This window comes from Myotis myotis, unplaced genomic scaffold (genome assembly GCF_014108235.1).
Source record: "Myotis myotis isolate mMyoMyo1 unplaced genomic scaffold, mMyoMyo1.p scaffold_m19_p_27, whole genome shotgun sequence".
Taxonomy (NCBI): domain Eukaryota; kingdom Metazoa; phylum Chordata; class Mammalia; order Chiroptera; family Vespertilionidae; genus Myotis; species Myotis myotis.
This window is the reverse complement of record NW_023416332.1, coordinates 1,566,750-1,582,697: the sequence shown is the minus strand read 5'-3', so window position 1 is coordinate 1,582,697 and position 15,948 is coordinate 1,566,750. Positions and strand designations below refer to the sequence as shown.

General features: G+C 53.8%; 1 protein-coding gene across 3 annotated transcripts; it reads left to right on the top strand.

Annotated features, from left to right (window-relative positions):
• The first annotated feature begins 13 nt into the window (after positions 1–13).
• Positions 14–10,185, top strand: SDHAF2 (succinate dehydrogenase complex assembly factor 2). Of its 3 annotated transcripts, XR_004965527.1 has the most exons (5): positions 14–135; positions 2,827–3,050; positions 3,152–3,261; positions 9,641–9,860; positions 9,912–10,185. XR_004965527.1 is itself a non-coding variant. In XM_036295624.1 (4 exons), exons 1-4 carry the CDS (start codon positions 100–102, stop codon positions 9,775–9,777), a joined length of 507 nt encoding a protein of 168 aa, XP_036151517.1. In that variant the 5' UTR covers positions 14–99; the 3' UTR covers positions 9,778–10,185. The 3 variants fall into 3 exon arrangements, 2 of the variants coding, with proteins under 2 accessions (XP_036151517.1, XP_036151516.1); XM_036295624.1 differs by having other exon boundaries at positions 9,641–10,185; XM_036295623.1 differs by lacking the exons at positions 9,641–9,860; positions 9,912–10,185 and adding an exon at positions 4,392–5,815.
• The last annotated feature ends 5,763 nt before the right edge of the window (positions 10,186–15,948 follow it).

Below are 15,948 nucleotides of genomic sequence, written 5' to 3'. Positions count from 1 at the left end.
ACGCACGGCCACTTCCGTCATACGCAGGGAAGTGTCTTCCGGCTCCGGGAGTTCCCGGAAGTGGCCGGGGGACCGGCTTCCGGTCCAGGTCGGGGCAAAATGGCACTGGCGGCTGTGTTGCCGGCTCTGACGCGGGTGAGGAGCGTGGAGGTTGTGGGGCCCCAGGCGGGCCGCCGCGGGCGCTGAGCTCGTCCTCCTCCTCCGTCTTCAGCCCGCGAGCGGCGTCCGGCTGCTGACGGCCGGGGCGAGGGCAGGCCAAGGAGAGGTCCTTCTCGCAAAGTTAGGAGGTTCCAGTCGCCCCCGCCCCCTCCCGAGCCCGCGGTGCCCGTCCTGTAGTGTCTGAGCTAGATCCGCCTTCCTGCCCGGCCCCGTGCGGCTTTCACCTGTTCCCCCGGGGAGAGGGGGGCCCGAGGTCCTCAGGGCGCCCCAATCTCTGTTCTTGTCTTTCCTGATACCTGGCACGGTCGCACGCCGCATCGTACGGCCTCTCGTCCTTTTCCGTGTAGGTGTTTGCCCCTGTCCACCTCTGTCAGTGCTCCTTTTTGCTGCACCCAATAGCATTTTGTATGCGGTGTCTTTTGTCTCAAGATAGTTCCCGATTTCCCGTCTGATCTCTTCTTTGACTCATTTGAACCATCGGTTAAGAGTGTTGGTTTCGCGTACTTACGCACGTTCCAGTTTCCTTCCATTGTGGTCAGAGAAGGTCTCGTATAATTTCCAGCTCCTTGGACTCCGTGTTGTAACTTCACCTGGGCTCTCCCCGGGGGCAAGTGCCCAGTGTGCTTGAGCAGAGCATATGCTCGCGGCTGGTGGGTGGAATGTTCTGTCTATGTCTGTCTGGTCAGTTGGGTCTGTGGTGTTGTTCAAGGTCTCTGTTTCCGAATTGATCTTCTGCCTGGATGCTCTGTGAGGTATTGAAATCTCCTATCATTGTGTTGCTATTTCTCCATTTGGTCACTGTTTACTTCATGTATTTGGGTGCTCTGGTGTTGATTGCATGTGTATTTATCATTGTTATATCTTCCTGATGAATTGCCCTTTTTATCATTACCCTAGAGGCCCGGTGCATGAAATTTGTGCACTGGAGTGTGTGTGTGTGTGTGTGTGTGTGTGTGTGTGTGTGGAGGGGTGGTGTGGGGGGGGTGTTCCCCTCAGCCTGGCCTGCACCCTCTTACAGTCTGGGACCCCTCGCTCCTTACCGCCCACCTGCTCACTGCTCCTTACTGCTTGGCTCCCTGCATCTGCCCCCTGGTGGGGAGGGACCTGGGGAGGCTCCAGGGCATGTCTGGCCTGTCTTGCTCAGTCCCTATCCGCAGGATCCCAGCAGCAAGCTAACCTGCTAGTTGGAGCATCTGCCCCCTGGTGGTCAGTGCACATCATAGAGAGCAGTTGAGCGGCCTTAGCATATTACGCTTTGATTGGTTGAACAGCCGACTGGACAACCAGACACTTAGCATATTGGGCTTTTATTATATAGGATAATGCCCTCCTTTATCTTCTGACAGGTTTTTTCCCCCTGAGAGTTTTTTATTAAAAGTCTGTGTTGTCTGAGATGAGGAGGGTCATTCTGCTCACTTTTGCATGGACTGTGTTTTCCTCATCCTTCCACTTCAGCCCACGTGTATTCTTACATCTAAAATGAGTCTCTTGTAACAGCATATAGTTGGGTCTTACTTATTATTATTTTCTAAATCTTCACCTAAGGACATGCTTATCGACTTGAGAGAGAGGGGAAGGAGAGAGAGAGATACGTCGATGGGCGAGAGAAACATAGATTGGTTGCCTTCTCATACGAGCCGTGACCAGGGATTGACCCTGCAGCCTTTCCATGAACGGGTCGATGCTCCAACCAACTGAGCCACACTGGCCAGGGCAGTTGGATCTCATTGTTTTGTCCATTCGGCCACTCTATGTATTTTGGTTGGGGAGTTTAACACATTTCTATTTAAAAAGCCAGGAGTTGGGGGTTTTCTCCTGCTCATTCTATGCTGGGCCAGGGGCAGGGGCCATGGTGGGGGAGTGCGGGCCAGTCCAAACCCTTGCCTTTGTTCTCGACAGCACCCAACCTGGTGCCATCTCCTGCGAGCACTTCGATTCAGAGAGAACAAACACTAGCCAATCTGGCGGCCCCCCGGGAGGTCGGCATGCGGGGCGTATGTCTCGGGCTCCCCTTTCTCTCCTGGGGGAGACGCCAGCAGCTGAGGGTTTTCTTCAGTCGGACCAGGCTGGGCCAGGGGGCGGGACTGAGATGAATGACTGCCATGGCTTTTCCTTCCAGCTTTGAAGCAGCTGCTCTGCTTGCCCGGGGTTTGGGAGCCTCTTCACTGGTTTGGGATTTCTCTTAAAGGGAACCGGTCCGTGTGTTACGGAGTTGATGGTTTCCGGGAGCAGGAGAGTGTGGGGCTACCTGTCCTGCCATCTTGCTGACATGAACACCTTCTCCTGGCATCAGAGGCTTTGCCCTTCTCTAGATTGGGAGCCCTTGGAGGATTAGGGTCCATGCCATCACTGCATGCTCAGATTTTAACACGGTCAAGAGACACTGCATCGGGGGAGCACGTACTCTGCTGAAGAACTTCTGGAAGGGCACTGGTCAAGAACGTGTTGGCCGTCAGGCTGGCTTTCGGGTCTGACTGCAGTTACTGTCGGAGGGACCTGGGTTCGTGTTCTCGCCTCCCTGAGCCTGGGCCTCTACGCTGTAACGTGGGGCCAGTCTCAGCGAAGCTTCTGGAGGACTGGCTGAAATCCGACGCGCTTGGCGCCCAGTGCGTGTGGAGGGTGACGGGGTCGGATGCTAAAAAGATGTCTGTGGTCTGTCTGTTTCAGGTGCTTGCTCTGTCCAGGCAGCGCCTCGTGTCTCCTTTGCCCAGCGTGACGTCCTCCAGCCGCTTCTACAGAGGTGACAGCCCGTCAGATTCCCAGAAGGATATGATTGAAATCCCTCTGCCTCCGTGGCAGGAGCGACCTGATGAGCCCATAGAGACCAAAAGAGCCCGCCTGCTGTATGAGAGCCGGAAGCGGGGCATGCTGGAGAACTGCATCCTGCTCAGGTGGGGCGGGGCTGGGGGCCATTGCCCTGTGGCTGGAGACGCCCGGACCGGCCTTTTAACTTCTTCCTCTCTCTCTCTCTCTTTCTCTCTCTCGTTTTTAGCCTCTTTGCTAAAGAATATCTGCATCAAATGACAGAGAAACAGCTGAACCTGTATGATCGCCTGATTAATGAGCCCAGTAATGACTGGGATATTTACCACTGGGCTACAGGTACGGGGGGAGGCAAGCGGAATGTGAAAAATAGGATCACTTGGGCTGATTTGAATCTGGGATTATATCCTAGGCAATTCCCCCCCCCCCCCCCCGCTTTATTCGTGCAAATAGACATTCACCAGACACTGTTCATTTTTCCAAAGTGTGTAACATTTGTCTGCTTAGTTAAGGTTCTTTGGTGTGCAAACAGTAGAGACCTGTTCTGTGTAACGTAAGCAAAAAGGGAATTTAGTGAGACTGTACAGGTCTCCGAGGCAGGTTGAGGAAAGACTCGGCTGGGACTGGAGTGGAGCCAGAAACGGACACCTCACCCGTTCTCGCACCCTCTGGGTCTTCCGTGTTTTTGTTCCCACTCAATGTGCGTCACAAAATAGGAGCCGTTCTGCAGGTCCATGTCTCCTCTGCTCTGACAGATTATCTGTTAGTAAGAGAGGGCCGTATAATCGCCATCCGTAATTGTGGATTTATTACTCCTTTCTGTTCTCTCAGTTTTTCTTCATATATTTTGAAGCTCTGTTATTATGTGGAGACATATTAGGATTGTTATATCTTCTTGATGAATTGACCCCTTTATCATTATACTAGAGACCTGATGCACAAAATTCATGCAAGAATAGGTCTTCCTTCCCCTGGCTGCTGACACCGGCTTCCCTCTGGCACCCGAGACCTGGGCTTCCCTTGCAGCCCCGGCTTCGTCAGGAAGGTTGTCTGGAAGGATGTCCAGTCTAATTAGCATATTACGCTTTTATTATTGTAGATAATGCCTGTCTTTATTGCTGATAGTGTTCCTTGTTCCAAAGTATCTGATCGTAATTTAGTCACTCCACGTGCTTTTGATGAGTGTTTGCATGGTATGTTTTTCCATCTATATTTCTGTTGTTATGTAGTAAATTAACACAAACTTAGTGACTTTATTTTTGAAAATTTATCTTTATTGTTCAAAGTATTACAGATGTCCCCTCCCCCCCTCATTGACACCCTCCACCCCACCACTCCCACAAACTTAGTGACTTCAAACAACCCCTGTCTGTTAGCTCAGAGCTGTGCCCAGATCTCACAGTCTGGAAACTCATTCAGGTTGTAGGACTGACGTCCCAGTGGTCTTGTGAGTTGTTGATCTCTTTCAGCTCCTGGAAGCCACTCTCAGATCTGTGCCCTGTGGCCCCTCCAGCTCAGCAGTGGAGCCTCCCTCACAAGGAATCCCTCTCAGGCTTCAAAGCTACCCTGTTTCCCCTTCTGTCACCTCCTGGAGGAAACCCTGCTTTTAATAGAGCTCATGTGATGAGGTCAAAACCACTTGGAAAAGTTCCCTGTCCCAAGGCCAGCTGTGCCGCAGCGACATGACTGGTCATGCTCACAGGCGGGGATTTCATAAGCCTGTGCGCCGTTCTTTTACTTTAAGTTGAGCCTCTTGCAGACAGCATACTTAATCTTTATTTTTTTGTCCAATCTTATCATCTCTGTCTGTTCATTGGTATGTTTTGGTCATTTACATATAATTAATTATCAGTGTGATTGCATTAAAATTTACCATCATTTTGTTTTCTATTTCTTCCATCTGTTGTTTGTTCCTTTTCCCCTCTATTTCCATGGGGTTTTTTAAATGAGTATTTTAAATTTTACTCCACTTTTGCTTTATTATTTATACCTCTCTTTATAATTTTTTTAGTGATTGCCCCAGGGCTGGCAGTCTACATCTTTAATTAATCACAGTCTACCTTCAAGTAATATTATAGTACTTCATGTATAATGTAAGAACTTTACAGTAGCACACTCCAATTCCTCCCTCCCATCTTTTGTGCTATTGTTGTCATACCTTCTATTTTTACTTATGCTGTAAGCCTACACTACATTTCTGTTGTTTTACTTCAGACAATTATCTACAGAGCAATTTAAAATAAGGAAAAGGATAGCATATATATATATATATATATATATATAAAAGTTATAACATAGTATCTTATATGTAAATACATGGATAATGTAATATGTAACATTTATATAATATATAATTACATTATCCTATATCATAAGAGGCTAATAAGCGAATCGACTGAATGGCAGAATGACCAGTTGCTATGACGTGCACTGACCACCAGGGGGCAGACGCTTAATGCAGGAGCTGCTCCCTGGTGGTCAGTGTGCTCCCACAGGTGGAGTGCCGCTCAGCCAGAAGCCGGGCTGACAGCAGTGGCGGGAGCCTCTCCCACCTCCGCGGCAGTGCTAAGTTCCGGAAGCCAATTCCAGGTAGCAGGGCTGAATCGAGTGGCTGAAGGGCATTTCCCCAAACCTGAAAAGGATAATTGCTTGCTGCCAGACAGCTAAGGGCATCTTAATCTACATGTTATTGCCTCCTACTGGCCAAACACCTGAACAGCCGAAGGCAGTTTCTCCAAAACCTGATAATCTGACAATGGCCTCTGTATACGAAACCTGACCCTTTGATGTGTACATCTCCGTGTCACCTTAGGACAAATTGTGTTAATAAAAAGCAAGGGGTCCTGAGATGAGGAGATCTTAGTTTCTTTAGCTAAGCTCCTCTGACCCCCCAAATGCCTTTCAAAATGATGTTTCCTCTCTGGACTCTTTATTAAGTTACACATAGCCCTTCTCCAGATTGCTGAACCCCTTCTTAATGCCGGAACAAGAACCCCGGCAGCTAAGGACCCCTCGGGGGATGTCCACCTGCCAGCTTAGGCCTGCTCCGATCCCAGACTGCAAGAGGGCACAAGCCGGGCTGAGGGACCCCACCCAGTACACAAATGTTGTGCACCGGGCCTCTAGTATTTTATATTACCTTATTTTAATCATCTCTGAGTTCTTCATTTCTTTATGTAGATCCATGTTTCCATCTGGTATCATATTCCTGAAGAATTTCCTTTAATATTTCTTGTAGTGTAGGTCTGCTGCTTTTGGCATTTTTGAAAGATATTTTCACTGGATATAGAATTATAGGTTCACAATTTTTCCGCACATTATAGGGGCACACTTTTTGCTAGGCTTGAGAACTGAGTCAGTCTGTTCAGTTGAGCTGGATTTGGGTGGTTGTTGCTTTGGTTACCTTGTACCACCAGCTTTAAATTCCCTTAGTGTTACCATGTGCCATTTTCTGGTCTGCCTGGTTTTTGGCATGGCGTCTGCTGTGTCTTTGTTCCTTTGTATATAATGTATCTTTTCTTTCTGAATGTTTCCAGCATTTTATCTTTGGCTTCTAGCAGTTTGAATGTTATATGCTAGATGCTTGTGTTTGGTATTTATCCTGCTTTGGGTTCTCTGGGCACGTTGGGTCCAATTACACTTAGGTTAGACTGTTGAATATTATTTCTTAGTTTTAGGATTGTTCTGTGTCTCTTACTCTTTTTTTTTTTTTATCCATCAGTTTGGGTAATTTGTGTTGGATAATATCTGTGGACCTATCCTCAGTTCACTATGTCAAATCTCAGGATGGACCTGTTGAGGTCATTCTGCTTATTTGCTTATTTTTATTTATTTATTAAATATGTTTTCATTGATTTCAGAGAGAGAGGAAGGTAGAGGGAGAGAGAGAAACATCGACGTGAGAGATAAACATCGGTTGCCTCTCACACGCACCCCAGCACCCTGATCGGGGACCGAACCCGCAGCCCGTGCACGTGCCTTGACCAGTGACCCCTCAGTGCATGGGACGACCCTCCAGCTGAGCCATACCGGCCAGGGCTGCTTGCTTTTATTTTTAACCTTCCCCTTTCACTTTTACAGTTTCCACCTATGCTGGAGTTCCTCACCGGTTCATCCATTTGTGTCTCCTTTTTCCACTGGGGCAGTGGTTCTCAACTTTCTGGCCCTTTAAATACAGTTCCTCATGTTGTGACCCAACCATAAAATTATTTTCGTTGCTACTTCAGAACTGTAATGGTGCTACTGTTATGAATCGTAATGTATCTGATATGCAGGATGGTCTTAGGCGACCCCTGTGAAAGGGTCGCTTGACCACCAAAGGGGTCGCGACCCACAGGTTGAGAACCGCTGCACTAGGGCCTTTAACATGTTAGTCATAGTTGCTTTAAATTCCCTAAGAGTCGCCGAAACCAGTTTGGCTCAATGGATAGAGCGTCGGCCTGTGGACTGAAAGGTCCCAGGTTCGATTCCGGTCAAGGGCATGTACCTGGGTGCGGGCACATCCCCAGTAGGAGATGTGCAGGAGGCGGCTGATCGATGTTTCCCTTCCATTGATGTTTCTAACTCTCTATCTCTCTCTCCCTTCCTCTCTGTAAAAAATCAATAAAATCTATTAAAAAAAAAAAAATTCCCTAAGAGTCTAACATCTGGGTCATCCCTTGGTCTGTTTCTGTGGATTGCTTTGTCCCTTGACTGTGTGTGTGTGTGTGTATCTCCTCATTGTGTGTTGAATGTTAGACATCGTGACTAAGACCAGGAAGACTGAGGTAGGTAGTATTTATGCCTAGAAGTGGCCTGTGTGTGTCCGGCTGTTAGCGTGGGGGTCAGTCGGGTGAGGAGTGAAGCTCACTTTGGACGTATTGCTGCTCTGGCTCCCCCCGGTGCACCACCAGCCCTACTGTGACCATGTGCTAGGGAGGGACGGAACTTCCGAGGCGTTTCTGCAGTGCTGCTTTCACCCTCCGCTTCCAGCCTCCCTTGCATGTCTGTGCCTCAGAGGGAGCCTCTCTCCCTGCTTTTCCCTCCCCCGTTGTAGAGCCCGCTGCTCTCTACTTGGTGCTTGTTAGTGGGGGGGGGGGGGGGGGGTGTCTCTGTGAGCCCCGCCCAGCTCAGTCCCTGTGGCCCTGGGTCTGAGGGGCGGGCCTTCTCAGCGACCCACCTGCTCATCCCCCAGGGGAGGACTTGCTTTTCCTTTACCCTCCCATCAGCCCAGATGGGTCCTCGTGTGCCCGGGGGAGACAGGGTTTGCTCACCTGCTCCCGGGGGCTTTTGTTCTGCGGAGGGCAGGCCTGGGCCGGGCTTCATGCTTTCTTCGCCGTGGGGTCTGCACCCCTCCCCTGGGCCTGCGTCCTTGAGGGAGGCTTTCTCTCCAGCCTCCCGTCCTGACCCAGGCTTGTCAGGAGCATCCTCGGGTGAGAGAACCTGTCAGTGGGCGGGATTCCCCCGCGTCCGTGGGTGGGACTCCCCTGCGTCCATGGCGAGTGCACAGCGGCTTTTAGCGGCTCATTGACATTCAGCCGAGGCTTCGCCCTGTCTGTGTCCTGCCCGGTGCCTCTTCTGTGCTCTGCGCAGGCCAGCACGTGCTCAGGTCCCCGTCTCCTGGGGGCGCCCCATAGGTTTCATTCTGCTCGGGGTCTGTGACCTCAGCGCCGATGGCCTCATGAGTCCTCGGGAGTCCAGTCCACCTGGCTTCCTGTTGGGAGGGGAGCCGTGCTCTTTCCCACCGTCACACGCTAGGGGGCCCGAGCCCCTCGATCTTACTGTGATCATTACAGAAACCCCGGGTGCTGGGCCCTGTGCTGAGGGGACCAGACTTGGTGTTGAGGAACGCCCTCCTGGCGCGTGTTAGCCTTGGAGGGAGGGTGATTCCCGCACACATTACCGCAGCTTCCGGGGTGGGGGGGGTGGGGGGGGGAGGCTTTGCTTGTTTGAATCTTGAGGGTCTCGGGGCGGAAAGAAAGGTTGGAGGTGAGCCGCGCCCTGCCAACCGCCCCCCTAGACTGAGGCTGGCCTCCTCATCTCTGCTTTCCATGCCTTCGTCCCTTCCGATCTGCTTCCGGTTCATGTCCGCTTTGCGGGCCTCCACTCGCCTTCCCCCGAATCCCTTTTTGCTTCAGTGACTTGAGTTACTACTTTCTGTCACCTACAACCAAGGACCGATGCCTCAGGAAGTTTACAGACTAGAAAGGAAAACACAGTCACCGAGAACAACGGAAATACCAAATGCAGGGCAGAGCGGGCCGTGGAGCTGGGACAGGCCGGGTGCAGGCGGGAACCTTGTTTATAAAAGACCAGACGGTAAAGGTTTCAGCCTCGCGGCCGTGCGGTGTCCGCTGCACCGGCTCTGCCGTCGGCGCCCAGGAGCAGCCGCGGAGGCAGGTCGCCCGCCGAGCAGCGGCCCCGGTCAAGCTGGTCGCCGGCGCCCGCGGCCACCCGGTCAAGCTGCGGCGCCCGCGGCCACCCGGTCAAGCTGGTCGCCGGCGCCCGCGGCCACCCGGTCAAGCTGGTCGCCGGCGCCCGCGGCCACCCGGTCAAGCTGGTCGCCGGCGCCCGCGGCCACCCGGTCAAGCTGGTCGCCGGCGCCCGCGGCCATGCCTGCGCTCGGGGCGGTCTGTGCGTCCGTCCGCGCTGCCGGCTGCGCCCCCCACTCCCCCCCCCAGATCCTTCGCTAACTGCTGACTGACTGACACGGGTCGCTCTGCCCGCTGTTCTCTTGCAGAAGCAAAACCGGCGCCAGAAATATTTGAAAATGAAATCCTGGCGCTGCTGAGGGACTTCGCGAAAAACAAAAACAAGGAGCAGCGGCTGCGCGCCCCGGACCTCGAGTACCTGTTCGAAAAGCCCGGTGGGCGCTGAGGCCCGGCCTGCGCGGAGCTCGCCCACGGCCCCCCTCCCTTCCCCTCAGCCCACCGCCCCGCCCCGCCCCGCCCCGCGGGGAGGCACCTCTCCAGGGGAGGCACCTCTCCAGGGGAGGCACCTCTCCAGGGGAGGCACCTCTCCAGGGGAGGCACCTCTCCAGGCCGTGGCAGGCGCAGGGCTCACGCTGGCACTGCTTGTCCGGCCCTCGGCCTCGCGCGGTTTAGAAGCGTGACACACACGGAATTGCCTTTAAAACGGCGACTCGCCTGCAGCCACCAATGCTGAGCTGACTTTCACTGGCGTTTCTGAAGTCAGGTGTTTAAAAAGAAGCAGATTTTGCGTTATTACATAAATGTGTGTCCATTTCACCTACAGAAAACAGTGATTAAAGAAAAACAATATTAATCGTTTTGTGATTACTCCTTCTACTTAAAAATTACATATGCCCAATAACTGGTTTGGAAATTAGCTAATTAATTAAATATATTTTTTTAAAGAAAAAAAAGCCCTAGCTGGTTTGGCTCAGTGGATAGCGTGTCGGCCTGTGGACGGAAGGGTCCCGGGTTCACTTCTGGTCAAGGGCGCATGCCCAGGTGGCCGGCTCAATCCCCAATTATTGATGTTTCAATCTCTCTCTCTCCCTTTCCCTTCCTCTCTGAAATCAATAAAAATATTTTTTTTAAAAAAGGGGTTTGTCAAAGTGCTGCTGGCAGCAGGCCTGCCTGGGCTCTGGCCGGCCTCTGCCACAGGAGGGCAGTGTAGGGAAGCAGATGTGCCCGCTCAGCGCTCGCGGCAGAGGTGCTGGCAGGGGCGGTGGCAGCGTGGGGGACAGCTCCCTGAGCCCGGGGGCGGCCCTCCCCTCCAGCCCAGCGGGGCCTCCTGCCCAGGGAGTCTGGAAGGCACAGCGGGGGGAGTGGGTGTGTGTGCTGCGTAACAGCCAACTTCCTCCTCAGGTTTCCTTTCTCTAAAATGTCACTTTGTAAACAACAATAACCGAATATTAGAGAATGTTTTAAGGCGGAAAATCAAAATTCCCAGTCCTTGCACAGTTACTTCATATGAGCCACAGGCAGGTTTATAAAATTTTACAAGGACACAGTCATAGCTTTCATTTCTGTGTAACACCACAGCCAACTTTTCTCTATTTCTGCAGTCTTCACAATTATTGCAGGTGACAGAGTAACATAAACAGTGTCTTAAGAATGAGTGAGTTGGCAGTGTTTAGTTGCTAGGGGCGGCCTGAGGGGGGCTTGTGCCCTTGGAGCTGCGATCCTTGTGGGATGGTGATCTCGCAGCCCTGGCCTGCCCGGTAACGCTGGTGTTAGGAAGGCGGCAGAGCTGATAAGCAGATGGCTGGTGATCACGAGCTGTGGGTGGGAGGAGAGACAAGCTGTGGGTGGGAGGAGGCACGAGCTGTGGGTGGGAGGAGGGACGAGGTGTGGGTGGGAGGAGGCACGAGCTGTGGGTGGGAGGAGGGACGAGGCGTGGGTGGGAGGAGGCACGAGCTGTGGGTGGGAGGAGGCATGAGCTGTGGGTGGGAGGAGGCACGAGGTGTGGGTGGGAGGAGGGACGAGCTGTGGGTGGGAGGAGGCACGAGCTGTGGGTGGGAGGAGGCATGAGCTGTGGGTGGGAGGAGGCATGAGCTGTGGGTGGGAGGAGGCACGAGCTGTGGGTGGGAGGAGGCATGAGCTGTGGGTGGGAGGAGGCATGAGCTGTGGGTGGGAGGAGGGATGAGCTGTGGGTGGGAGGAGGGACGAGCTGTGGGTGGGAGGAGGGACGAGGTGTGGGTGGGAGGAGGGACGAGGTGTGGGTGGGAGGAGGCATGAGCTGTGGGTGGGAGGAAGCACGAGGTGTGGGTGGGAGGAGGGACGAGGTGTGGGTGGGAGGAGGGACGAGGTGTGGGTGGGAGGAGGGACGAGCTGTGGGTGGGAGGAGGGACGAGCTGTGGGTGGGAGGAGGGACGAGGTGTGGGTGGGAGGAGGCACGCGTTCCCAGCACTGTTGGGCTGCGGGTCCCCCGGAGCCTCAGCGCCCTGGCTCAGGAGAAGGCCAACCAGCCTGTACCTACGTGATGTCGCTCCTCCAGGCCAGTGGCTTGCGCGTCTTGTACAGAAGGGGCCTCAGAGAGAGGAGTCTGTTCAGGGTCAAGGAGCTATTCAGTGAAAAAGCCAGCGTCTTGCCTGACCAACGTGGTTCCGTGGGTAGAGCGTTGACCTGCAGACTGAGGGTCCGGGTTCAGTTCTGGTCCAGGGCACGTACCTTGCTTGCAGTCACATCCCCAGCCCGGGCCCTGGTTGCGGCGCGTGCAGGAGGCAACCGCTGGCTGTGTTTCTCTCACATCGATGTTCCTCTCTCTCCCACTCTCTCTAAAACCAAAGGAGAAATGTCCTCGGGTGAGGATTAACAACAGACAGACAGACTCCCAGGCTGCTGCGCCTGCTCCCGGGACACGCTGCCTCGCCGGTGGCCACAGAAAGCTGCACTTTGACAAACTGTAGCAAAGGAACTGAGGCGTGACCTGTATGTCACAGGGGGAGGGGGCAGGACGCGGCCGGGACCTTTCCCGGGGGCACTCCGTCACCGTCACCCGGGTGGCGGGAGGAAGCAGAGCGGCACTGGTGACAAGTTCACGTCCTGCCTCCGCCGCTTCCTGGCTGGATGAACAGGTTGGCCTGAGCCTCGGTTTCCCCCCCTGTCAAATGGGACGGTGACGCTCCCTATCTTCACCAGCGGTGACCATCAGGCGAGAGGGATGCAGCACACAGCAAGCCCTCGGTAGGTGGCAGGGTCACCTGTGTCCTACCCGCCTGGCGCGCCGGGAAGGTCACCAGAGCTCTGAGCAGGGCCGTCTCATCCGCAGCTGGAGAGCCGAGCCTGTGATAGAGCCAGCGGAGGCTGGAGAGAAAACAGACCGTGGTCACGAGACCTTCGATGGAAAAATCCGTAGCACTCACCTACGCAGGGAGCGGGCGTGAGAGAAGGCAGAGCAGGGCAGACGCGAAGACGGATGTCGCCCTGGAACTCACCGCAGCCCCTGGCCATCGTCTCAGCCCCGTTGACGTGGGGAGAAGGTTGCGCAGGCGGTTTATGGACAGAGATCTGGGCTGCGGAAGCCTCGAGAACGGGCAGCGGCTGGCCCGTCTACCCTGGCGCTGACGCCATCAACCCCCGTAGCCAACTCTGCACTTGGAGCTGTTCCCGGGGGCCTGACCTCTCCTTGTCCTGGTTTTGTCTCACGTGACACACCACCCAGCCGCCGCCACTGCCACCTGGGCCTGGCGCTGCGGACGGAGCTGTGTTCCTCCCCGGCTGCTGGCTTGTGTCATCTCCACGAGGGCAGGCCTTGCGAGCCTCAGCTGCTCAGTGTCAGGCACAGGGGTGCTATGTAAACAGTTTTCCCTTTATTAGGCATGAAGGAAAACGAGGCCGGCCACAGTGCAGCAAAAATAACACAACAATTAATAAGCACGCCGCCAGGGCCGGCAGCCCCCCAGGGCCCTGCCGAACAGAAGCTACGCTCATTCCTCTCCGTTTGACACATCACCACTCGCTGACCTCATTCCCGCCCGCGCCAGGCCCCCGAGCGTCTGGCCCTGCCCCGGCCCATCTGAAGTGGCCTCGCGAGTCCCATCTCCAGGCGCGTCAAACTGGGTCAGTAAAGTCTGTCCTTTCCCATCGTTTTCTCACCGAGGCATTTGAAGTCGTCAAAATCCACAAGCCAAGCACGGTTGCCTGAGCTGTGCGCCTTGCGCGGAGCGTGTCCGTCCCGGCCACGTGGAGGCCGCTCTGGCTGGCTCCGGGCACTGCCTGGCGGTCATCTGGTCTGTGTCTTCGCCTCCGGACGGGCGGCACCGGCACAAACCTGGCTCCTCTTCGAAATATCACCAGGGAGCCCTGGCTGGTGTGGTTCAGTGGATAGAGCGTCGCCCTGTGGACTGAAGGGTCCCGGGTTCGATTCCGGTCAAGGGCACATGCCCGGGTTGCAGGCTCGATCCCCAATAGGGGACGTGCAGAAGGCAACCGATCGATGATTCTCTCTCGTCATTGATGTTTCCATCTCTCTCTCCCTCTCCCTTCCTCTCTGAAATCAATCAAAACATATTTTAAAATATATATCAGCAGGGAAAGATTCCTCCGGGAGAGCTGAGAGCCTCACGTTTACCCTTCAGCCCATCTGCTCCGTGGTGGCTGGGCAGGAAGGTGCCAGGGCACAGAGCCGGGGCGGCCTTACATGGCAGCAGGTCTCGGGGCTGAGCTGACAGCCCCCCATGCGTCCAACCCGTCGTGCCTGGGGACGGCGGACCTGCCATCGGTGGCTGTCAAGTTGGTGCTGATCAGCTTCTAGTTACGCGGCCCTGGGACACCTCCGTTTCCCAGGAGCCCTCTGCACGGGTAGCCTCTTCCCCAGGCAGGTACGGTGACATGGGGGGTGGGGGTGGGGGAAAGCAGTGCCCTTCCGGCTTTAAGAAACAAGTGTCTGCGAGAGCCAGGTGACTCCGCAGCTGGGGCATCGTCCCCATACACCAAGGGTGCAGGTTCCACCCCGTCAGGGCACACGCAAGCATCAGCCAGTGGCCTGGACGGCGTGGCTCAGTGCCTGAGCGTCGACCTATGAACCAGGAGCTCACAGTTTGATGCCCGGCCAGGGCACATGCCTGGGTTACAGGCTCGATGCCCAGTGGAGGGCGTGCAGGAGGCAGCCGATGGATGATTCTGTCTCATCATTGATGTTTCTATGTGTCTTTCCCTCCCCTTTCCTCTCTGAGATCAATAAAATATATTTTAAAAAAAGAACCAACCAATGAAGGCATAAATAAGTGGAACCACAATCAATGTTCCTCTCTCCCTAAGAATCAAGTTTGAAAAAGGGCCAGGGCAGCACGCTACGTCACTACCCATCGCGGGAGCCGTTCTAAAACGCAAAGGACAACGTTAAGATCAATAAAAATATACATTAAAAAAAAAAAGTCAATGGCAGAATGGAAGTGCTGGATGTATGGGTGTTTGCTGCAAAACTCAACATTGTTTGAAATTTTCAATAACAAAATGCTGGGAAAACTTGGCAACATTTTATGCATTTGTTCTTATAGTTACCTTTTTAATTTGGGCAAGTGACCGCTATTGACATAACGGTTCCATTTCCAGGGGGAGAGAGCGATAGAAACATCAATGATTAAGAATCACTGATCGGCTGCCTCCTGTGCACCCCCTGCTGGGGATCCAGTCCGAAACCCCGGCATGTGCCCTGACTGGGAATCGAACCAGCAGCCTTTCAGTGCACGGATGCCCAACCAACTGAGCCTCACCGGACAGTGCCCGCCTCTAACTTTTCAATGCTGTTTGATCGATCATACATCTGTCTGTCTTTCCATCCCTCTCCACCCATAAAAACACCTACTTTTTTATGTATTTCAGAGAAAATTACATCAGAACATTTCCCCTAAATACTTCAGAATGCAAATTGTTAACTAGACTTTGATATTTATTTAAAGCTTTTTGTCTCTTGCTATAAAATATACATGCAATAAAATGCACAAATCTTTTTGTTGTTGTTCATTCTCAAAATGTTTTCCATTAAATTTTAGAGAGGGGGCGGGGGAGAGAAACATTGATGTGAGGGAGACGCATTGATGGGTTGCCTTCTGTACATGCCCTGACCGGGGCTGGGATTGACCCGCAACCCAGGTATGTGCCCTTGATCAAAAATTGAACCTGCAACCCTTTGGTGGGAAGGACGACACTCTAACCACCGAGAAACACGGGCCAGGGCTAAAATGCACAAATTGTAAGTTCCCATTTGCTGAATTTATAAAAAAGCACACTTTTAACAACCAAACTCCTATCAAGATACGGAAATCACCGTCGCCCTAGAAAGGTCCCTCGCGCTCCATCCCATCAGCCCCCCAGCGCCCCCCGGCCACCCTAGCTCTGACTCCCCGCCACGGAAGAGCCTGCTCGCGGACTGCATGTAGCTGGACTCGCTGCTGTTCCGTGTGCGCCTGCTTCCGCTCAGCAACATGCTTCTGAGGTTCCTCTGTGTCAGCGCACCGTCGGCGTTTACCGTTCATTCCATCGTCTGACTCTACCGCGTTCAGTCCGGCCGTTCTCCTACCACGGCTGCCTCGCCCTTTCCCGCACTGGGCTGTTATGAATGAAGATTCCACAAACA